Source organism: Talpa occidentalis, unplaced genomic scaffold (genome assembly GCF_014898055.3).
Source record: "Talpa occidentalis isolate TD23 unplaced genomic scaffold, MPIMG_talOcc4v2.1 talOcc4.9, whole genome shotgun sequence".
Lineage (NCBI taxonomy): Eukaryota > Metazoa > Chordata > Mammalia > Eulipotyphla > Talpidae > Talpa > Talpa occidentalis.
Window position 1 is genome coordinate 18,457,338 of NW_023605305.1, and position 24,011 is coordinate 18,481,348.

At 50.2% G+C, this 24,011-nt stretch overlaps 1 protein-coding gene across 1 annotated transcript; it reads right to left on the bottom strand.

The window, feature by feature from the left end:
• Positions 1-1,936: 1,936 nt before the first annotated feature.
• On the bottom strand, positions 1,937-23,695 carry SPOCD1 (SPOC domain containing 1). The gene is made up of 16 exons (XM_054691491.1): positions 23,688-23,695; positions 22,441-22,698; positions 12,985-13,026; positions 11,788-11,964; positions 11,356-11,397; positions 11,181-11,232; positions 10,785-10,875; positions 9,919-10,078; positions 9,714-9,830; positions 7,889-8,014; positions 5,630-5,744; positions 5,252-5,402; positions 4,798-4,933; positions 4,161-4,250; positions 3,717-3,903; positions 1,937-2,822 (listed from the first exon to the last, which is right to left on the bottom strand). Exons 3-16 carry the CDS (start codon positions 13,018-13,020, stop codon positions 2,128-2,130), a joined length of 2,175 nt encoding a protein of 724 aa, XP_054547466.1. The 5' UTR covers positions 13,021-13,026; positions 22,441-22,698; positions 23,688-23,695; the 3' UTR covers positions 1,937-2,127.
• Between the last annotated feature and the right edge of the window lie 316 nt (positions 23,696-24,011).

A 24,011-nucleotide genomic window follows, 5' to 3' on the forward strand; every position in this document is an offset into this window, starting at 1 on the left:
TTTGGGAGCAAAGGGGTGACACGGGACGGTTGCCATGGAAACCCCAGGGCGACCCCCTCCCCTCCCACCGCGGAAGCTCACAGACACGTGTACAAAGGCCCAGGGTTCCTGGCTCCGGAACCCACAGGATCTCCGGGTCGCCCCGGCTGCCAACCTAGAGGCCCCCCGAGACTGCGTCCAGCCCGGGGGCAGCTGAGACCCGGAGAAAGTCGCGGGGAGACCAACGTCGTGGGGCGCAATCCACTAAAACCGAGGGGAGCTCCGAAGCCTTCGGGTTCCTGGAGACTCCGCCTCCGGCGATGCGAGCCCCGCCCAGCGTTGCTTAGCAACGTCCCTCCAGACTAGCAACCGCCAGTCACGCCCCCTAGCAACAGCTCGGCTAATCCACGCCGCTCGCCGCCTCTGCCAAAGAGGCCAAAAGGGGCGGTGGAGAACCGCCAGAGGTGGGTGGAGGTGGTGTCCAGCCTCGAACCTGAAAGCAGGCTGCATGATTTCGGGGTCCCTCCCTACCCTCAGAGACAAGATGACCGAAGGCCGCACACAGAGGGGAGGTTTACCGAGGAGAAAAGTGGAGCTCTGAAAGGAAGTCGCAGCCCAGAGCAGAGCGCCTGCTCTTGCCTGCGTTCCCCGGGAGGCAGCAAGCGCGCTCTGGTTTCCCAGGGAGGGAGCTTGGGCCTGGAGGCAGGGGTGCTCAGCCATGCCCCCACATCCACCCCAACTGCGTTAGGAAAACCAGCGAAGTCGCCGGGTCAAGAATGCAGCTGTAGGCTTGCAGGGTAATTTGCGTTATTTACATATAGCACGGAGCCCGTGGCACTCACAAGCCCCTTGCGGCCAGAAACATTCCCAAAAGGAGTCTCCCCTCCCCTGGTTCATCTGTCCAGTCCTCTGTCCACCTCTGCTCGGCTAAATTCCCACACCTCGTCCGGCTCCCAGCTCAGCCTCCAGCCCCGACCTCCATCCCAAGGCCGAGGGCCCCCTCTGCTGTCGGCAGCGGGTAGGGCAGCAGCAGCGCTTATGGGAGAAGACGGACTCCCCCAAACCACCAGCGGCCCACCCTTCCCAGTGCAGTAGAATCCAGGGTGCCTTCGGTCAAAGTAGACTTTGAGAAGGGGGACACAGGATACACGCAAAGGAGGGGACCTGGCTAGAAGTTCCCTCCTCCAAGCCAGGCCCTGCTTCCCTGTGCTGGGTTATTGCCACAGAGCAGCTAATTCCTGGGTCAGTCCCCTACTCAGTTCTCCTGAAGTACACCCTAAGCTGAGATGCACTTAGGAGCTCATCCTGACGTCAGGAAAAGCTGCACCATCTGCCCTAACACCAGCCTCCAACCCCACCCTGAATGCCTACCCCCAAGGTGAGGATCCTTGGCTTTCTCCAGCTCCAGTCTCTGAATGCTGGCAAGAGGCACATAAAGAAGTTCTATTATATGACACGCCCAACTTCCTCAACAGTGTTGCACACACAGACATGCAATCAGACACACACATGCTCATAGATACATGACATAGAGACCCTCACAGATGTGTGCACACGCGCACACACACAGAGAGAATTTGGAGTATACCCCACTGTCCAAAGGAATAAATCTTGGTAATTGAAAAATGTATTGCAACTTGTTCTCCTCTTTCTCCCCAACAATCTCTAGGTGTCTATAAATAAATCTCTCCCCACTTCGCCGCAAGCCCAGTACTGCCTTCTCTCCCATCACCCCCTCCTCTTAGTTTAGAATACTTGCAAAACGCTCCCAGAAGCCATCATGGCAATGGCCCTGGGCACAGGGATGGCTCAGGACCTCAGGCAAGCAACTGACAAGGTTGCTCCCTCCATCTCTTTAGCTCTGCCACCTCTGTGCCCAGAAACTCAGACACACCCACCCCAACCCACACCTGATAGGTTCAGGGTCTCTCCAGACTAGCCAGAAGCAGTCTCCAACTTCACCAAATTCTTTATTAAACCAAAATCAACACCAAGCAGACCACAGAACAGGAAACTCAAACAGCACAAACAGCACTCAACAGGTGGGGTGAGGTAATCTTTCTCTTCCTCTGCCCCTCTGTCCCTGGAACAGCTCAGGGTTCAGGACTTGTGAGGGCACTGAAACCCTCTCTTGTTGGGTAAAGAGAGTCAGGTATCTCTAGGAAGAGGACAGTCGGAGCCAGCTCCATCTGTAGGGCCCAAGAAAGAGTAAAGGTCTTGGCTGGAGGGCTCTGGAGCTGTACGGGGCTGGGAGAGGAAGCCAAGAATTCCAGGGTCTATAGGGGTCTGGGGTTGAACAGATGCTGCAGATGGTAGAGGAATGAGCTCTTGGCCTGGGGACCTCAGTGAGGCTTGGAGCTGGTGACTCAGGGCCACCAGGGACTCAAGATGCTGGAGGAGGGCTTGGTGGGGACAGAAAGCCCTGTGGAGGTGCTGGCCATGGCTTTGGGGATGGCCAGGTGATGCTCCTGAATAGGGATGCCAGGACTGACACCCGCCTTGTTTGTGGGACCACTGCCCTCTCCCAGGACCCTGCCATGTCTGAGGCTCTCCCCACAGACTCCCCCTGCCTCTGGGGGGCCTCTGCCATGTACAAATTCCCCTTGGAGCCAGGCTGCCTTTGTCCTGACCCTGCTGCAGGGCACCCTCTGGGGGAAGGGCACCCTTCAGGGTCACAGCTGGCCTCCTGGCCTCCGGCTGGTAGCATCTCATCTCCACTTTCTTGTTGAAGGAAACCGTCTTGCGAACCTTCCCCTGCAAGGAGCTGAACTCTGCTGTGCCTGGAAGCCCCGCCTTGGGGAGCAGCACAGCCAGCAACAAGCTCGAGTGAGTGACATCCAGACCTGGGGAAAAGGGGGGAGAGACCGAAGGCCTGGCAGGAGAGAACAGAGAGCCCCCCAGAAGCCACATTCTGCCTGCAGCAGGAGATTAGACTGCAAGAGCTTTCTAGCAGTAAGATGGGGGCCCATGTGATGCTGGGAAAGGCAAAGGAAGCTGAACCTGCTTGAAATAGTTGCTCTCAGTGCAGGAAAGAGTTCACAGGCATAGATGGCTTAACCTCAGGACTACAGATTCAGAGTCTAGTCCCCAGAACATAGAGGCATGGAAGGTCCAGAGCTCTGCTTGAGAATGGGTACCGACCACCACCAGAATCCCCCCAAACCCAGCCCACTCCCAGGTGCTTTCCTGGAGCCATGCACCAAGGGCGTGACCATGTGCAAAGGCCAAGCCTGGCCCGGCAGAACTGTGCTGGAAACACTCCTTCCTCTCCTCAGAGATGCTGCCAGTCAAGTGTTTGTGGGTCCTTCTCTCCTGCTACGTCTGGGTCAAATATGGCTGTCCCTAGAGTTTCCCTCAGTGTGCCTAATTGGAGAGCGAGCACAGTGTGATGGTGAGGAGGCCAGTGTCTGGGGCCTTGTGGCCTGGGTATGAAACCTGGCTCTGCAACTGTCTGGCTGTGTGACTTTGGACAAGCCACTACCTTCTTCCTGCCTCAGTTTCCTTATCGATGAAAGGAAAAAACTTACAGTACCATTCTGCGGGGTTATTTCAAGGACTACATGAATGGACACCACAAAGTAATGTATGAGTATGAGCTATGACTGTCACATTTGCCCACCTCAAGTGTTCGCTTCTGAGACAGCCTGCCTACACTGAGACACAGGTCAACTGTGTCAACAATGCCCAGTCTGGTCACTGACCGAGGGCAGGGTCAGGGGTGGGCACTGGACACTCACCTGGACCTCCAAGAGGGCGCAGTCTGCTGGGCAGGGGCTGAAAGGCAGGCAGGGGCAGCAGCACCACCCCAACCTGCTGCACAGCTGCCAGGCCATGGCACTGCTTGTTGTTGAGGTAGGAGTAGAGCAGGCGGCAGTTCTGGGTATCCCGAGGTCCCTGTGGGCACAGCCTGAGCACACACACATCCTGCAGGTACAAGAAGGGGGAAGCTTTAGAAGCTGCCATGCTTTGCTCCTGCCAACACTTGCTGGTCACATCTAAATTGCGGAGAATCATGTGAGGAAGTATCTCCCCATTTTCAAAGGAGGAAACAGTGACTTCACAGTGGGAACCAGACCCTGATATCCCACACCAGGCCTCTGCTCCAAAGGTGGAGCGAGGGGGAGCAAAGAACTGAGAGTCAGTGCTGGGAGAAAAGGTGGAGCCCAAACACAGCTGGTTACCTTGACCTGGGCTGGGCAGATGCTGGCCAGAAGCTCCCAGACAGTGTTGGAGGGGATGCAGCCTGCTGAGCGGATCACCTCCGGCAGGGCCTGCGGGCAGGGAGGATACCAGTCAGCCCCAGAGCTGTCCACCCACCTAGGGGAGACTCAGCACCAGACCCCTAGAAAGCCCTGGGATAGGCTACAGCCAAAAGGATGGGCAGACAGGACCTCAGAAATGTCAATGGCTCCTCAGGAGCCCGCACTGCCCCTGGAGGCCTATAGTATCTCCCACCCAATCTCCTATAACTCCTCAGAAGCCCATGCCCCCTCCTCTAACCTTCCACCTATATCCAACACTTTAGCTGATCATTCAGTCACTCAACAATCACTCCTAAACCCCTCCTCTGGGCTATGTAGGCACAAGCTCCTCTCTTAGGTCCTTCCTGTTTTATGTCTTGGATTATAAGAGTCCTTTACCCATGTGTGTCTCTGCAGGAGTGGGGTTGGCATTTCATTTGCCCATATGCCCCCACAGGGCCAGGCACAGAGGGGGTGCCAATGACTTGTTTTAGAACGAGTAAAAGAATAATGAGGGTTGAGTAGCTGCCTGGACTGGTCAGTGCGTGAGGGAGCCCCTGCAACAGATCAGGGATACCATTATGAGCTGACAGCTGTGTCCTGAGACCAGCTGGGCCTTGGCCCGGAACCTCTTGATGGAGAACATGTCCACAGCCCCTTCCCAGGGTGGCTGGCTAGGGAGGGCCTTGGTACGTCCAGTGAGCATCTGGAGCCTAGAGGGAGGGGCAGGGAAACAGGTAGATCGGGTCATTAGGGTGGCCCGCAGCATCTTCTCACTCCTCAGAGAAGGTTCTGTGACCCCACTTTGGTGGCTGGACCCCTGGCCCAAGCATGGTCTTGTGCAGCAGAGGTGACCAGCAGGCTGGGATCATTAGATCCACTGCACATATGGGGAAACAGAGGCACAAAGAAGTGGCAGAATTTGTGCAAAGCCACATTTAAAAAGTCTACATCACATCCACTGCCCCAGTGGGTAACCTCCCCCACCACCCTGCTGGGCTGCCCACCTCCCTGGCCCACATCCCCCACACCTGTCTGGGGGCTCTGTGGGAGGTTTCTCACTGATTTGGGGCCCTTCTGGAGTTGACACAGGGGTTGGGCTTGGGACTCTCTGGAAGATGTTGTCCCCCATCCTGCTGGTGGCTTTGAAGGCGCCTGACTGTTTACGCACCGGCTTCCAGTCTGCAAAGAGCAGGAACAGGAGCTGAAACAGGTGCGGGCGGGTAGGCTGGGGCCAGCCTGGGGCTTTGGAGCCACAGTTTGAACCTGGTTCTTTTCAAGGTGACCTGGGGCACAGGAACCCCCACCCTACCACCTTCTTCCCAGGCCATGAATCTCCATTAAAGCTGAACCCCCACGCTCAGCCCCAGCCTGCCCACCACCAGCCCCCTCCCGTGTCTCCCTCCCACCCATGCAGATGTGACAGTTGGGGTCATGCTGCTCCGTGGTTTCCTCGTGCTCCGTGGTGGGCTTTGATGGGGCAGGCAGGGCCGGCGGGCTGCAGTCCATGGACACCATGAGTCCCTGAGGCACAGGAGAGAGGGGTGCAGTAGGAGGGCAGCTGGGAACGTCAGCAGCCTTCCATGAGAAGGAAGCCTCAGGGATGCAGGGATGTGGTTATATTTGCCCAAATAATCTATTCTTTTATTACAAAACTACAATGAACTCATTAAAGAAAATTTGTAAAATATAGAAAATTTGGAAATTAAAACATACCACCCCTCGCCCCACCACTGCTGATCTTCTGGGTGTTCTTTGAGGTAGTTTTTCTGCACACAGGGCTTGGGGAGGGGGGGTTCTTTACTAAAACAGCTGGGACCGAAAGGCCACCCTTCTAGCCTCATTTCACACACGAAGCATACGCAGCAGAGGCATCTGCCATGTTTCTAACACGGTCCCTGCAGACATTCCAGTCACGTGTCCCCTCATCGTGGGGATACCCTCCGAGGAATGTGGCATCAGGCAATTTTGTTGTTGTGAGTGCGTCACAGAATGAAATCACACGAACGTGGATGGGAGGGCCTACCGACACCCAGGCTGCACATGAGGACCGCCGCGGGCGGGCCGCCCCCTGGCCCAGCTGTCGCTACGGCGCGTGACTGCACGGAAGCAGCAGGCCTATCCCCTCTGCAGCGAGAGGCCGACTGTCCTGGGCTTCCACTAGTAACCAAGACCAAGGGCATCCTCCTGGTGCTCAACCATTCTCCTAAGCTTTCAGTTATTTCCCTCTGACAAGTTCTCAGAAGCAGAATCATGGAGAATGAACATCTTTAAGATTCCTGAGGTCCACTGTCGAATCACCTTCCCCCCTTAAAATAGAAATAGCTTCAGACACAAAACAAACATTGCCTCGGGAAGATTTAAGATTTGGGCACTCCTTTCTTGCCTCCAAAGCCCGACCAGGGCAGTGGCAAGGCACAGCTTCCATCAGACAGCTGGTTCAAATCCCAGCCCCCCTCGGCCAACTGAGCCACTGTGGCCTCAGATTCCTGCCAGGAAATGGGCCTCATGTTGTGGGGTCTGAAGGAGGCAGGGTTGGCACAGGGGCACACAGTAGGTGATCAGCACAGAGTGAAGGTTTGTCGTGTGCTAAACCCCCTCCTACTCTGCCTGCCACCCCTTCTCTCGTCCTCTTTTGGGCCAGGGCTTCCTCTAGGTCTTTACAGTTCTACCTGCTGCACTCACATTCAACTCTTCCAGGGAATACAGAGGCGTGCGGGATGAGAGGATTCACTAGAGTGGGGAGCAGAATAGGCAGATCTACTGAAATACACTGCTGAGGGGAGCAGCGGGTGAGACAGGAGAGGTCTGCTGCGCCATGTGGGTTGCTCCTTGGCTGCCTGGATATCAAACTCATGCTGAAAAAACTCATGCAGATTGCTTCATAGTGCTTAACCCTTTAGGCGCCACCAGGGAGGCCTAAGAGCAGCCATTCTCCTGTTTGTTGGCCTGGACATTGGTTGTGGGGGCAGCAAGGATTTTCTCAGGGAACATGGCTCCAGGGCCCGCCCCTGCTCTCCTGGACATACAGCTGATACCCAACGTGAGCGTAGCTGAGGGGGTTCCGAGGGGTGCAGGAGACAGCCAACCTGCCCCATGTGAGCCACATGCACAGTGGAGAAACCAACTGGGAGGAAAAGGTCAGAAGGACGTGATATCCCCGGCCTCTTGGCAGATCCCCTAGTGACAAGAGGAGACCTAGACTCTGGTCAGTCCTTCCAGGTCCCAGACAATTTCCAGAAGGCCTCTGCATGCTGCCCTAGGCTCCCCCAAGCCTTTCCAGGGAATAGAACAGATCTCTGCTTCTCACATCCAAAAAAGTCACCACCTGCAATGAGGTGACTTCCCAGCCAGAGACCTGGTCAGAAAGTCCGAGGTTGGGGGAAACTGAGGTGGCAGGACTCACTGCCACTCGCACGGGGCAGCTTGGGGCAGGCTAAGAGCAGGGGAGCAGCATGGAGATGGGCCTACAGGGGGGCTGTCGTCCCAGTCGTCAACCATGCCCTGTGCCCACCCCAACCCCGTGTGGTAACCATCATGACCCACTTTACAGTGAAGAGCATGGGACTCAGCATCATCATGCAACTCGCCCACAGCCACACAGCCAGTGAGGGGAGGAGCAGGACCCTGGCAGGGGCCTGTCGGCTCAGGGTCAGGCGCCCACTTACCACCAGGTTCTCCAGCGTCAGCGTCTGGTCCGTGTCCCGCAGGATCTCCACTTCACCCTTGTGGGTCAGTTTGGAAGCCGGGAGCTTGCATGCCTCCTTCTGTTGCTGCTCAATTATCTCCAGGCCCTGGCAGGGTGGAGCAGCCCCAATTCATCCAGGTCTGGGGCGCCCTGGACACCATGACCCCAAGAGCTCTTTCCTCTCATGAGGCTGCCCCATGCCCACAGGCCTCCACACTTCTGCTTTTGTCATTCCTCTCACCTGGAAAACCCTCAACCCCCAGCCCTACCTCCTCACATTCCACTCATTCCTCCAACGCAAGCTCTGCCTCCTCCAGGAAGCTGCCCTGAACTTCATTCACAAGTCAAACTTGCCTCTGACTGCATCCCAGCCTCTGTCCTGGAAAGAGCAAGGTGTAGTGGGAAGAGGGAAGGCTCTGGAGCGCTGGGCTGGCTGTTCCTAAAGACCCACGAAGCAGTGTGGTCTGGAGCAGCATGACCCTGCATGGAGGCTCGGTTTGTCTCTCCTCTCAGAATTAAGAGCCTCCATCAAACAGTCTGCCTGCAGCCTGGCTCATGGCAAATGCTATTTGTGACTCTTACGTCGATCAATATCATCCTATCCTAAATGTTTCCTGAAAACCCACCTCTCCCTTTCTAACGGACCCCGAGACCGCACTCCTATCCTTCCTGCAGGCCCAGCTGCATGGGCGGGGCTCTGTGTGCTGCAGAGGAGGGCTTGGAAGGCCCTGCTCACTGCTGTCTTATCTTGAAATTCTTAATAGTTGCTGAAAATTTTCATGCTGCACTGGCCCCACAAATGATGTAGCTGGTCCTGCTTCCTGGCCTGCACAAGTACTTGGCCAGTAGTGGATGGAGCCACCTAAGGAACTCTGAATTAAGTTATTAACACCAGCTGTTCTTCTAATCACCCCAGTATCTTCCAGAACAAGGGCCTTGGTGCCCCACCCCCTCCCATGGGCCCTACTCCCTCCCTCTCTGGGTCATCACCAACTACTAGGAAAATACCCCCAAAGCCCGCTCAGTGCCCACCTCCCCTGCCCCTGAGCAGTTGCCAGAAAGCAATTCCCAGGGAGAGGCCCACAGGCACAGGGATTCCTCACTCAGTCTTTTCCTGGGCTTCTGAAGTTGCGATGGGAACAGAGGCACCTCAGGGGTCTATCCCCCTTGGGTGGTGGATGGCACTCCTGGACTCTGGACTCTGGCCCAGCCTCCCTGCCCACTCCCCCTACACAGCCCAGTTCCATAGGAAAAAAAGCAGGTGGGGCCCTCCCTGGTGGCCTAGGGGTTAATTAAGTCTCAGCGCTATCACTGCTATGGCCTGAGTTCTCGAGTTCGATCCTTGGCCAGGCAGCTAGCCCACAGGTGCAGCAGACCTCTCCTGTCTCGCCCGCTGCTCCGCTCAGAGTGTATTTCAGTAGATCCACCTGTTCTGCTCCACACTCACTGCCCCCTCCCTGCATCTCTGGCCTAGACCCCAGTTCTTGCATGCATAAATGCATAAAATAAATGTTTTTTAAAAAAAGAAAAGCAGGTGGAAGACCAGTACCCCTCAGGGCTGCCTCCTCTCTGCCCAGCCTCCTCCCCATTGCCTTTCATTCTGCCTCTTTTCTTAGTTCTCTCTGGCGCTCCCTATTTGCCTGCTCTTTCTGTCTTGGTTTCTCTATCATCTGCTCCAGTGTACCTTCCCCACACTTTGCTCTCTGCTTGTGTGTGTGTCCCTGCTCTCTCCTCGGGCCACCCCCTCCACACTCCCTCTCCTGCACAGCCTGTCCCCTCTCCTGATTTTGCTGAGGAAAGCTCACCCTTTTCTCCTCCTGGTCCCGCCAGCGGGCCAGCTCCTGAGGGGCTAGCTGGATGGAGTTCATCCGCACCAGGCAGTAGGGGGTGACAGCTCCATGAACCACTTTGAGAAACAGGTCCTGCAGGGACAGGGCAGGGGCTGCACAACCAGAGCCCCCCACCCCAACAAGTGGGGGGGTGTCTGGCCCAGCCCAGAGCTCTACTCACTGGGTTTCTGGGGTCACGCAGGTTGAACAGCAGGCTGCGGTACTTGGTTTTGTAGCGGCCATTGGTAGTCTGTGTCAGGTCGAAGAGGGCTGCCTCGATGCCAGCAGCGATGCCCTCCACTGCCTCCTGGCTCAGCACCACGTCTGGGAGCTCCCGGAGGCTGCGGGCACAGAGGCAGAGCCAGGACCCAGCCTGTGAGGTCATCCAGGCAGTCAGCCTGAGCGGGAGAGATATGAATGGGGAGCAGAATCCAGGCCAACTCCAGTGTCTCTTTGGGTTATTTTTCTACATGGGCCTATTTCTTCTCACCCCAGCTCTGTGAGGAAGAAATGTTACTGCTCTCCATCTGCAGACGGAGAGGCTAGGGTTCAGAGGAGATAAGGGGCTTGCCCAAGGCCACACGACTGGTGACTAACTGTCCAGCCCATGCGCTGCCTGTAGCCAGTGGACAGGGGACGTGTGGAGTGGAGAAAGCCTGGCCTCAGAGTAGGGGATGGGCCCTCACCCTAGTGGTAACCCTGAATCTGTCACTGCCTTGTGCTGTGCGGCCTCTGCCAAGTCCTGCCCTCTCTGGGCTCAGATCTGAGATGGATCCAGCAGTCTCACTGTGTCCGGAAGCATTTGCTGTGGGAGAACCTGAGCAGAGGCCGAGGGCTGCAGCAGCTCAGTGGGCAAGCACAGCCTTGGAGCCGGAGACCTGAGTTCACGCTTCAGCGCTCCACTCTCTCCTGTGTGGGTGCGTGGCCGCCTCGCTAAGGAGTCAGTCATACACCCAGAGGCCCTCAGTACCGGCAGGGCCCTGGAGGTGGCGATCGGCGAGGACAGCCCATCAAGGTGTCCGAGAAGTTAGGGGAGCAAGGCCTTACCGACTCCACAGCACCTCCTGCATGGCACGGACCACAGTGCCCCGTACCCTGACATCCCAGGGTAGCTTCTCATGCTGGGGCCAAAGCTGAGCTGTGGGGAAAGAGAGTCCGGGTTTCCAGGGATGCCCAGAGGCAAGGGGAGGGGGCAAATCAATGCTGATGGGCTTAGGCAGACAGGGAGGGGTCCCGCCCTCAGGGCCTAGGCTGTCTGGACGTTGGTCTTTGAGCTGAGGCACAGTCAGCAGCCCCACCCCTTTGGGAAGGGGTTATAGGAAATTGGGGTGGGGGAGAAGAGTCCTAGTAGGCAGTGGGCCAGGAGCTGAACATGAACCCCTCTAGTCTCCAGCAGTCCCTGGAGCACGCAGCTGCTGAGAGGTCCCCCTCTATGGCCCTCACCTGTATCCTGGTCTTGTTCACCAGCCTCATCTTCAACCTCCTCTGGGTTGCACTGTGGGGGTTGGGGGGAGAACTGAAGCGGTGCATCTGGGTTCAGGACACTGCCTGCCCCTCACCTCCCCACCTCCACATTCCCCTTCACCCGGGCTCCAGCCAAGAAGGCCAAGGCTCTCACCCCTGGACACTCAGCGCCGGCCTCCTGAACAGACACCCCCTCCTGGAAGAGAAAGAGGATGTGGAGAAGATGGGGTCCTCCAGGGCAAGGAACAATTCAGATGGTAGAAAGGGTCAAGCGGCCCCCAGGGCCCCATGTTAGCCCTTCAGAAGGGAGCCCCTAGAGGACCTGGGGCAGGTGTCCTGCCCCTTTAAGAACAAAGGCTGAGGCTGCTTTTTCTCCAGATCCCCTGGGGGCCCAGCTGCACCCTCCTTCAGCCCAGCTCCAAAACTCAGGAGCTGGGAGAAAGAGCACACACAGAACCTGGCCAGCCACCCAGGCAGGGCTGTGACTTTTATATCACTCCACCTTTCTGGGTGCAGTGACATCTCTGAACGGGGTGTGAAGGCACCTCTCTCTGCAGGATTAGGCAAAACCATCTGTGTTCCGCACCTGGCACCCAGTGGGGCCCTGAGCCCTGGACCTTTTCTTCCTTCTGGGCCTCTTGGCAGGTGAGGTTGAGCTAACCTCCATCATGTCCTCCAGAGCCTCCAGTTTTGGAGGCTGGGGCCCGTTGGCCTGGCCGTGCAGGAGAGCCCCCAGGAGGTGGATCACTGGCCCAGAACCAAGCTGCAGGGAGAGAAGAACACTTCAGAACCAAGCGGGGTGGGGCCTCCAGAGTGCTCACCTCACTGCTTAATGTGTTTTTCCCCACTGGACTGTAAGCGCCATGAAGACAGGGAACAAGTATGTTTTGGTGCCCACTAGTTCCCCATTACCTAGAAAAGGCCTGCACATAGTAGGGGTCAATGAATGTTTGCTGACTGCCTGGGTTATGTCCCAGGAGAGGGGCTTATATTCATCTGCATCCTCACATCTATCCATTTCATTCCCGGTCATGTTCAGAATTTACTGGACCTTGTATTGAGAACTTTCTCCTTCATCCTCTTCACTATATATATATATTTCAACAGAGTGAACATATCCTGTTCTGAATTTACTTCCTCCACCCTGTCATGCCCCTTTTCTGGGCCCTTTACCCCTCTGCTGAAGTAGCTACATGGACAACATGTCTATTATGCCTTCTTAAAGGTTGCCCACCAACCCTCTATATTGCCAACTATATTGCCCCTGAAACCCTCTATATTGCCCCTGAAAGAAAGCCCTTCCTGCGGTTTTTGATTTTCTAATGAGATATAGTACAGATCTATCCTCCCCTTATTGCTATGGCTGCTAGGAAGCTCAATGTTAACTTAGAGCTTAACAGTCTTATCTTTCCAGGACTGGCAAAAGGGTGAGGGGGTATTATAAGACTTCCCTTTCTCCTTCTCTTTTGCTCATTTTCCTTAGGCTTTTATCTCCTATTAAGCATATTTTGATCCTTTTAATTAACTGTAAACCATGAGGAATGGTTTTGAAGAAGGTGGATATGAAAAGTAATTCTGGAACAAATTATCATGAAATGGTCAGGTACTAAGGTTTTAAGGAAACTGGGAGCCAGAGGTTCCATCTCATAGAGGAGGGAGTACTAGGTTGCTCTGAAGGAGGGCCATTGGGGGTGGGGCGGGATGGCCTCTGCTGTGGACCCCTCTCACCCCACCAGACCTGAAGGAAGGGAAGAAGAATGAAGAAATAAAAAGAAAAACCTACATAACACACATGCTTCACCCCAACGGGCATTTTCATTTTCTCCTTGGAAAGAAAGAGGATTAGAGATTAGAATCTAGAGGGCCCAGGAAGCCCACTGCAGGGACTTCACAGGGAGACACTCATACTAAGGTGAAAGACGCATGTTCAGTGTTCCCAAGGTTGGCATTTATAACAACAAACAAGAGAACAATCCCGTGTCCATCAAAGGGGGAGGGTTAATAAGCACTGGCACTGGTATACGGTCATTAAAAAGGGAGAGTCACAATAGAAACTGCCTCTCATCAGGGGCTTATAAAGTAGCTGGCCCTGGAGGAGACACATCACACGTGATTCACTATGGACAACACCATGAGGTACATACTATTTCTATCCCCACTTGTCAGATGGAGAAACTGAGGCTCAGAGAGGCTCATACTAAACATCAGAGTTAGGATTAGAACCTAAACATGCAGGCATTTAACTGCTGGGCCACGTGGAGAGCACTGACTGATGTGAAAAGATCCACGGAGAGATGTCAAGGCATACTATTTGGAGAAAAAGAAAAAAACAGGCTACACACGGCATCTCTGTTGCATAAGCTCGTTCATGTAAATACATATTTATAGACTTGAAACAGAGATTCTCTCTAGGGAATAAAATTCCAGGGGGACTTTCACTTTCTACTTGTAGACACAGATATTTATGTTATTCAAAAAGAGTGTATTTCTTTCATAATCAGAAATGATTTTTTAAATTAAAAAACAAGTTCAAGACAATGTAGTCTGCTACTGTTTGCATTAAAAAAAGAATTTTTAAATTTGTATTTGCTTGAATCTGCATAAAATATCTCTGGAAATATCCACAAGAATCTAAAGCTAAAATTGCCAGCAGGAAAGACACTGGGAGCTGGACTGGAGTGTGTTCACTCTTTTTATTTTTTTAAACCATGGGAATGAATTGGCCTTTTGGAAAAGTAAACTGAGAAAGAAGGTGGGGGGCACAGGGAACATCGGGGAAGGAGAGAGAGGAGGTATTAAGAATAACACTTTGCAGTTTAAAACCTCTGGGCTGGGCCCTGCCTCAGGGGTCCATACACCAGCATCATAAGGTTGTAAGACAACAAGCAGCAGAATCAGACAAGCAAAGACAGACGCTGGACTCCTCAGACCAGAATACAGGATATGTGCATATAATGTGTTTTAAGAAATTTAAAAAGCCTAACATGTGAAAACTCCCCCCACACACACACACACAGCAGGTGGATGGGAATCAAATACAACTTATGGAAATGAAAAATATAAAAAATTAGTAACTTAATGTATTGGTTTAATAACATATTAGACACAGCTGAAATAAGTTAATGACCTGAAAGACAGAGTTAAAGAAATTATCTAGAATGTTCACAGCACAGACTAGAATACAAAGAGACAGAACAGATAGAGTGAAGAGAACTCATCCATCTAACTGAAGTTCCAGAAGGAGAGGAAAGGGATTGGGGCATGGCAGTATTTGAAGATATATTGAGGATATATGGTTGAGAATTTTCCAGAATTGATAAAAGACAACAATTCACAGATTCAAAATGCTCAGTGAATTTCAAGCAGGATGAATAACACCCTGATACTTCATAGTGAAACTGTTCAACACCTATGATAAGGAGACTCTAAAAGCATCAAGAGAAAAAATAAGTTGAGCACTGAAACTGTGCATCCACTGTTCTGAATGCTTTACATGTTAGTTCATTTAATCCAAAGATATTTTATGCCAATTCAAGCAAATACAAATTTAAAAATTCTTTTGAGCCCTATAAGCTAGGTACTGCTATTATTACTGCCCCCATTTTACAAAAGAGGAAATGGAGTCACACAAACACAGAGAAGTGAATCATCTTATCCAGTGTCATACAAACAATACACCAAAAATCTGGGATTTAAATCCAGGTGGCCTAATTCCAGAGGACACACCTTTAATCACCACCCTCTACTGCCTCTCACCAAAAGGCACTTTACCCACAAAGGAATGGCAATTAGACTAACAGCTAATTCACAATAGTAACAGTGGAAAGCAAAACAGAGTAGAATAATATTTTCAGTGTGTTTAGAGAAAATAACTAGACCCAGACAAAAATAATTTTTGAGAATAAGAATAAAATAAAGATATAGAGAATGCCAAAAGAGTTATTACTCTTCCTGGTCGCTTAATTTTTCTCCATAAACAAAATATTAAAGGATCATCATGAGGAAGAAAGGAAAAAAATACCTCAGACAAAAAAGTTGAGAAGCAAGGGGGAATTTTAAGCAAAGAAAATGATAAGTATGTTGACAAAACTAAAAATGTACTGATGGTATGAAACTATAATAACAGTGTAAAATTTGTGGAATTAAAAAATAAGAGGACCAGGCCTCCCTGGTGGCACAAGGGGTTAAGCACCACACTATGAAGCAGTCTGCAGCCTCTGCAGCACGAGTTCGATCCGCGACCTTCAAGGAAGCAACCCACATGGCGCAGGAGAACTCTCCTGTCTTGCCTGCTGCTCCCCTCAGCAGTGCCTTTCAGTCAGTCTGCCTGTTCTGTTTCCCACTCTGTCTCTGGCGAATCCTGTCAACCCTCCCACACACACATCTTAGGCCTGTACCCCAGCTCTTGTATGCATAAATAAATAAATCTCTGAAAAAAAAAAAGAGGACCGATTTGCTGGATAATAATGACACATAAGTCGAGAAGGTACATGCTTGGGATTAAAGTATTCCAAGATCCTTACATCCTTTCAGAGAAAGATTAAAATAGTAACTGCCTTTATACTTTGACATGTTAGGTATTCATGTTACAATTTACAAGGTAGTCACCAAAAGAATATACACAGGGCACAGAAAACTTCCAAACTACAGAGGAATAAAGAGGAAAAAGAAAAAAGAATCAATCTAAAACAAAGTAATAAAAGGGAGACAAGCATAGAAAATGCAGAATATATACAAAACACAAAATTAGACAGCAGGAACAGATTCAAATAAATCAGTAAGTACAACAAACATAAATGGGTTAATTCTTCAGGTAAATACAAAAATTATCTGGTCTTAATAAAATCCAGTTTATAAGCTATTTATGAGACCCATTTCTAAAATACAAGACTACAACTAGGTTAAGATAAAACAATGGAATAATATGTGAAGGGCAAATATTAACCAAATAAAGCTTTGCATTATATTAACATCAGATAAAACAAACTTTAAGGCAAAAAACAGACAACCACTTTACAACATAATGATAAACAGTTTTACCAGGAAGCTATAGCAACTAAATGTATAAGTATCTAACAAGAATCTCAAAAAAATATCAAGCATCAACTGACAAAGCTACAAAAAAAAAGACAAATCCACCATTACAAGTAATTTTAATGTATCTATTGATAAATCTAGCTGACAAAATAATTTTTAAAAATCTAATGATAACAACAAGCTTCATCTACATACATGGAGAGACCACTATTCCTAACAAATGGAGAATACATATCTCTTTCAAGCACAGGTATCCCGTTTTTACAAAGTTCCCATTACACCACTTCATTTTTTAAGAAAGGCCTACATTAGCACCTGTTTTTACTGACGGAAAGAATCAGAAGAGGATTTTTGCTTTACCACTGAAGGCAAAAATGTAAAAATAGCCTCTGTGTTTGTTTTGCAGCAGCTGTTCGAGAGGCGGCATGGACCCCCAGCAGCAAGAGTGCCCCCCCAAGCTCCTTCCAGGGGAACCCTTTATACCGGCTGTTCATTTATCACATAATTCCTGCTTTTAGCACAGTTTAGGGTTTAAGTGTTATTTATTTGACATGATTTGGTAGGCTATTCTTTTGGATCACAAACAGTTCAAAATTTTTCCATATAAATTAGTAGTAATTGTTTCTTTATACCATTGTGACTGATGAAAGGTTTCAAAGAAACCTGCTACTTTCAGATGGGGCAGGGGGAACTGTACTCATAAAACAAATATGAAAATTAAGCATAGCCTGGGTCACAAACAAACCAAAACAAATCTCAAGAGACATTTTTTAGTATTTTTTAGACCAGCATTGCCTAACAGAAATATAAATGTGAGTCATAAGTACACTTTTAAGGTTTCAAACAGCCACATTCAAAAAGGTAAAAAAGAAACAGGTAAAATTTACTATATCTAAATTATGTATAAAAAGATATTATCGGGCCTCCCCTGGTGGCGCAGCAGTTGAGCACTGGGCTGCAGCGAAGCTGCCCGCAGCTTCTGCAGCGCTGGTTCGATCCCCAGCTGCCAGCAAGGGTCCCACATGGCACAGCACACCTCTCCTGCCGCGCCCACTACTCCCCTCAGCAGTGTATTTCGTCAGTCCACCTGTTCTGTTCCCTGCTCTGGCTCTGATGAATTCTCTCACCCTCCCGTGCTTCTGACTGTACCCAGTGCTTGTATAAATAAATAAATCTTTAAAAAATAATAATAATAAAAATAAAAAGATATTATCATAAAGTTGGGTTTATTCCAGCAATGCAAGACTGACTTAATATTTAAAAATACCCAACTCATTAAATTTACTACATTAATGCATAAGAAGATTAAAAATCATATTATTATCTGAAACAATGCAATAAATGTATTTGATAAAATGCACTGTCCATTTAGGATAATGAGCAAAACAGGAATGGAAGGGAGCTTCCTTAACACGACAAAGAGCATCTATATATAGACACAGCAAAAATCATACTCAAGGTGAAATGATGACCACATTTCCTTTAAAATCCAGAACAAGACAAGGGTCCCTGCTATCACCATTTCTTTCAACATTATGCTAAAGGTCTTAACTAGCTCAATAAGGAAAGGGGGCGGAGGGGATGTAAGAACCGGAAAGGAAATAACAAAACTGTCATTATTTGCAGGCAATATGATTATATATCAGCAACAGTTAGAAACTGCAATTTTTTAAGCTCCCATTTTATAATGGCATCAAAAAATATAAAGCAGTACAACCCGATATTAGATGCTTTTAGATAGAAAGAACACATCACCACCCATCAAGTAGTTTGGGTCAAAATCTTTAATTTTGAATCTAATCATAGCTCTAGATTCAACTACCAGTTCACAAGAACTACAGAAGACAGGGGAACATGTTTAACCATATCATGGGATGCAGTAAGCTACAGGACAAACAGGTTACAAGAAAAAACAATTTATGGAGAGGAATCTATAGACTAAAAGAGATTTAAAAGGCATGTCAACCAATTTCAGTGTGTTTAGATACTAACTTTAAAAGACAAGCCATAAAAATAAACCATCATCTTTATGAGACTACTGGAAATTTAGATATTGAATAAATGTTTGATGATTGAATGTTTGATGATCTTAAGGAATTATTATCAAACTTTTGAGGAATAATAACATGAACTATAAGACCCCCAGGGGAGCTACCCTGCTTACTGAACAAATTATAATAATAATAAAGTTCAATGAAAGTGAACTGGCTTCACTTTCAGCTGGCTCAGAACATGGACTCTGCAATCTAGGCCTGGGTTTCAAATTCTGTTTCCACCATTTCTTTGCTGTGTGACCTTGAGTGAATCACTTAATTTCTCTGTATCCCAGTTCAGTATAAGGGCAAATTAACACTGACTTTTAACATTACTGTAGGAATTAAATATGAGATGATGACACATGTGAAGTTCCTGGTATACAGAAAGCACTCAATAAAAAAAGCTACGCTTAGGGCCTCCCCGGTGGCGCAGCGGTTGAGCGCTGGGTTGCAAAGCTGCCCGCAGCCTCTGCAGCGTCGTTTCGATCCCCGGCGGCTCCCCGGCCACCAGAGGAGGGTCCCACATGGAGCGCAGACCTCTCCTGCCGCCCGCTGCTCCCCTCAGCAGTGTACTTGGGTCCTTCTGCCTGCTCTGCTCCCTGCTCTGGCTCTGGTGAATTCTCTCACCCTCCCGCGCTTCTGACTGTACCCAGTGCTTGTATAAATAAATAAATAAATAAATAAAATCTTTAAAAAAAAAAAAACAAGAGCTACGCTTAGACTGCCATTCTGTCGGAAAGACATCCTCCTCCCTCACATACTTTGCAGCTGCAAATGGGCACTTGAGCCTGGGTGGGGCCAGAGGAGCTGTGTGCCTCCCCATTTGTGATGGGCAGATCGGAGGGCACTGGCCTAAGTGCCTCCTTACATCACTGCTATCCCATCCACTGCTCACCATGGGACTTAGGACAGAAAAGAAAATGGTGTTCCAACCCACCTTCCCACACCTTTCCCTTCCAACAGTCTATTTCACATCTGAAGAATCCAACACAACCAATCTCTCCTCTCAGATTCTGGGGCCCAGCTAATTCCACCATTTCACAGAGTAGGCAACTAATATTCAAAGAAGAGACGTCTCTCATTTAAAGTCACTCTGCAGCAAAATGCAGAGCCTGACCTTGAACCCGTCTATCCATCCCTGGCCCAACCCAGGCTCCCTAGAGAAGAAGGAGGGCCCTGAAAGGGCTCTAGACCAGTTGGGTACCTAAGCTTCCCCACACCCCGCTCAGCCCTGGCCTCAACCACCCACCCGTCCCTGTCATAACCCAGCCTCAATTCTTCTCCTGCAGCTGGCACAAGTTGCCATGGCAACAGGTTGTTTGGGAAGTTGAGGGGTGATGGGCTGTGCCGCAGAGTCAAGGAGGGGACCTGGGGGACAGAGCAGCCATGGGCTGCTTTCAGTCCAGGCAAGCAGGCGCTTGGCTCAGCTACAGAGCTCAAACAAGCCCCTCAATATGCAGCAGACTGGGGGACCCCAATGCTGGGCATCAGGCCCGAATACATAATCGGAAATGGGGAGAAGCCGAGTGCATGGAACTGTTCACCCCCAGCATGATTTAGAGCAGGACAAAACTATGTATGTCAATAACAGGTAGCACTTTTGAATGCGTGTCCTGTTCCCAGTACTATGCTAAATGCGTAACATGCGTCATCTCCTTCATGCCTGGTCACCACCCTATGAGGTAAGTACTTTTAATACTCCCATTTTGCAGATGAGGAAATTACGCTCGAAAGGTGAAAACGCTTGCCCAGATCATTTAGATAGTGATAGAGCCTGGACTGAATGCCGCCCTGTTGGCCTCCAGACCTGGTGCTCTTAACTACACATGGTCGGAAATGAGAAAAGGAAGTCCCAGCCCATCCTCTCCTGCTGGCAGAGCTGATGGCTGCGACAAATACAAATACGGCTGTAGACAGCTGGGTTGCAGGGTTGGGGGAAGCGCAGATGGGCAGAACAGTATGTACCAACTTGGAAAGAGCTTCAAATACTACAGTGTTTAAAAAATAAACAAAGTGTACATCCCAGACAATGATGCATAGTATCATATGATGATATAATATAAATAAAAAGGTTCAATGCGTAGAAATCCATATAGCATACAAGAATGGACTTCTATAAAGAATCATAAAGATTCTTGTAGAAAGAACCATAAAAAGAACAGCGGACGCTTACTGTTAACAGCGGTTATCCCCAGATAAAGGTCTATGGGGCGAGCAGACATCACAAGGGATTTCCTTATTTTGTCTTAACAAATTATTTGTAAATTTTTTAAAATGTCAAAAACATCAAGTTATAAAAGTTGACACATGATTGATCCCATCTCTAGGCAAAGAAAAGATATATATATATGCGTAGGACAAAAATGGAAGGAAGAATATATACCAAAATGTCAGCAGGAAATAGCTCTGAATGTTGGCATTATGGAGATTTTGTCTTTATTTCCTATGATAGACACATATCCATTTTTTTTGTTAAAATAATATTTTTCAAACCAAAACAAACCCTTGAAATCTGACTATAGATTATTGTGGGTGCCAGCGGGGAGGCGAGGGGGTAGGAAGGAAAGCGAAAGAGAGCCCGGCAGGCTATGGGGGGGGATTAGTGTGACTTTGGGGGTGAGCATGGTGTGGGAACAAACATTTGTGGAGGTGTGAAGCTACCTACAACCCTAAAACAAATACAGTGTTGTAAACTGACATTACCTTGATAAACATTAATAAAAATGAATGTCTTGGAGTGATGTTTATGAAAACAATGCAATGGCATTCAAAGGTAGCTATGGTGCCAAATAGTGATGAAATTACAGAGGCAGGGCCTCCCTGGTGGCGCAAGGGGTTGAGCACAGCACTGTAAAGCTATCAGCAGCCTCTGCAACATGAGTTCGATCCCCGGCGGGCCAGGAAGCTACCCACATGACGCAGCAGACCTCTCCTGTCTTGCCCGCTGCTCCCCTCAGCAGTGTGTTTCAGTCAATCTGCCTGTTCTGTTCCCCACTCTGTCTCTGGTGAATCCTCTCACCGCCCCCCCCCCACACACCTCTGGCCTGCACCTCAGTTCTTTTTATGCATAAAAAAAAATCTTTAAGAAAAAAAATGAAATTACACAGGCAGCTCAACATCTCAGTTCCACTGGTTTGCTGTTTGGCCTTGAGCTGTGTGGCCCCTTACTGTTTGGTATTTTAGCTCTCCGAGCCTCCGTGTGCCCATCAGTAAAATGGGTCTGAACCAACAGTGTCCAGCTGACAGGGTGGTTAGAGAGACCCAAGCTCTGTCTCAGCACACAGAAGGCAGGTTACATGCCAGACGGGAAGACCAGTGAGCACGCAATGCAGCAAAGACAGGCTGCGGGGCCAGAGTCGTAGGTCTGACATTTACTGGCTGTGTGGATCTTGGGCCTATACCTGACCTCTCCAGGCTTCATGTGAAAGTGAAATCAAAAGCAGCTAGCACATAATACATAGTCAATAAATGTGACCAAAATTCAACTCTGTAAGAAATGTACACCATTTCTTCATTCAAAAAATATGACTTCTTCTGCCTTTGTATATAAACGCAGTAGCTATGATTCTTAATAAAATGATAATTGCTATTACTGTAAGTAAAAGAACAATGGAAAAGAAAGTGTGGCTGGGCACTGCTTCTCTTGCTGTGTGAGCTTGGAGAGCTTTCCTGAGCCTCAGTTTCCCCATATAGATCTATAAGGCTAAAGTCTGTATCATATAGGGCTATTGTTAACACTCAAATTTAAAATAACATAAGCAATGTTCCTTGTGCCTTACACTGTGAGAGGCACAGTATTTACATCTTCTCATTTAATCTTCAAAATGATCTCAATAAATTGGAATTAACATTCATTCCTTTTTCCAGATGAAGAAATAAAGTTAAAAAATGTCCCCAGGTTGCTCAGTCAGGAGTGGGCACAGGTAAGATTTGAACCCAGAACCCATCGACTTGAAAAGGTAGAGACACTCACAAGAAGTCAGTAATTGTAATGTATTTTCTTCTTCCTGACTTGGTGGGCCTCAGTTTACTCATACATAAAATGGGTTGAGGGATGATGTTTGCAAAGAGCCCGTCAAACTGAGCTGTATTAAATTCCTCCACCAAGTATGGTGTTGAGAGCGCAGCCTGGCCCTTCCCTATCCCGACCTTCAGACTCAACTTACCAGTTTGGGGTAGACGCGTGGGCCCAATTCCTCTGGCTGGCCCTGGGATTTGTCGTCCTGGCTTCTGTCTGTGCCCTGGTCCCGGGGGTGGGATACCAGGCCCCTTCTCAACTTCTTAGCACCTGGGGATTTTCTCTGCCCCCTGCTTGGGGCTGAGGGAGCCTTGCTGGCTACAGGTTCCAGGGAGCTGATGGGAGCAACAAGCCCTTGCCCCAGACTCCCTGAGGACACTGGCTGAGCCTTCACCTTCAGCTTGTCCTGGTTTTGTGAGGGGACAGGGCCGTCGTCACTGCCAGCCCCTATGCTGCGCCCAGCTTCTTGCTGCTCTGTGGAAGCCTCTCCAGACACTTCAAGGCACAGTGTCTGGCTGTGAGGAGAAGCCTGGGCAGCTGGCATGATGAACTCTCCTCCTTCAAGCAATGGGAGCTCAACAGGCTCACAGGGGCTGCCTGGTTGAGCCCTGTTGCCTGCACTGGGCAAATATTCCAACTTCTCAGCCTCAGAGGCACATCCCACACAACTTCCACTTGGCTCTCCAGGCCCAAACCCAGGGCCCTTAGGGGAGGGAGGCCTGCACAGGCCTCCCAAGAACTCCAGGTCAGGCCCCAGTGGGGGGCCTGCAAACAAGGGGCTGTCCCCCCCAGGGTTCTGACCAAGCCACAAGAGGCTGCCAGCCCCCTCCTCACTCTCTGAACAGGCCACACACTTCCTTTTTTTCTTTATTGTCCCCACAGGGGCTGGGCTCCGTGAGGATGGCAGACCCCTTTGTGAGACCTCTTTGCTGAGGCTTCTTCCATCACACCCTGGAGAACTCCTCCCACCTTCTCTGGCCTGTCTGGGCCTCAGGCAGTACACCTTCCTGTCCCTTGCCAGACCCTCCCTGCCCATCGAAGCTCTCTCTGGGAGACTCACAGGCATGCCACACTCATTCGTGGGCCAACCTTCAGCTAGAATGTCGTGCATGGCAATGTGGAGCCTTCTGAAAGCTGGAGCCCTCCCCTGGGTGACCTCTTTGGGCAGCTGGATGTGGCCCTTGGGGTCAGGCGCTGAATCCTGGCTCTGTCCCAGAGTTTGCACCTCCTGCAATACCAAGTGGGCCTGGGGCTTGGGCTCCATTTTGGCTGCAGCCGTGCCTTGATGGACCTCTTCCCTAAGGACCCTCTTCCTGTTGCCAGGCCAAACTGGGACCCCAGGCCCTGTGCCCGGAAGAGCCAGGCCTGACCCCAAGCTGATTTTCCCCACGTCACCCTGGAAAAGTTCACAGCTCTGTCGGGACATGAGAACAGGGTCCTCTGTGCTGGCGTCCTCTGCAGTCCCCTCCTGAGACATGCCTGTCCACCTACGGGGGCCTGTGAGTAAGCAGAGAGGCAATGTCACCACAGGGTGTCCCACGGGCCAGTCCACGCCACAAACCAGGCCAGTGAGGACCTGGACAGCAGCATCCGTCCCAGGTAGCACCCTTAGGCCCTGCCCATTCCTCAGACTAGGGGCCCCAGAGAGACAGCAACCAGTGATGTAAGCACCCCAGCAGGCCCCGGCACCTCCTGGCCAGGTAAAGGAGCTACAAACAA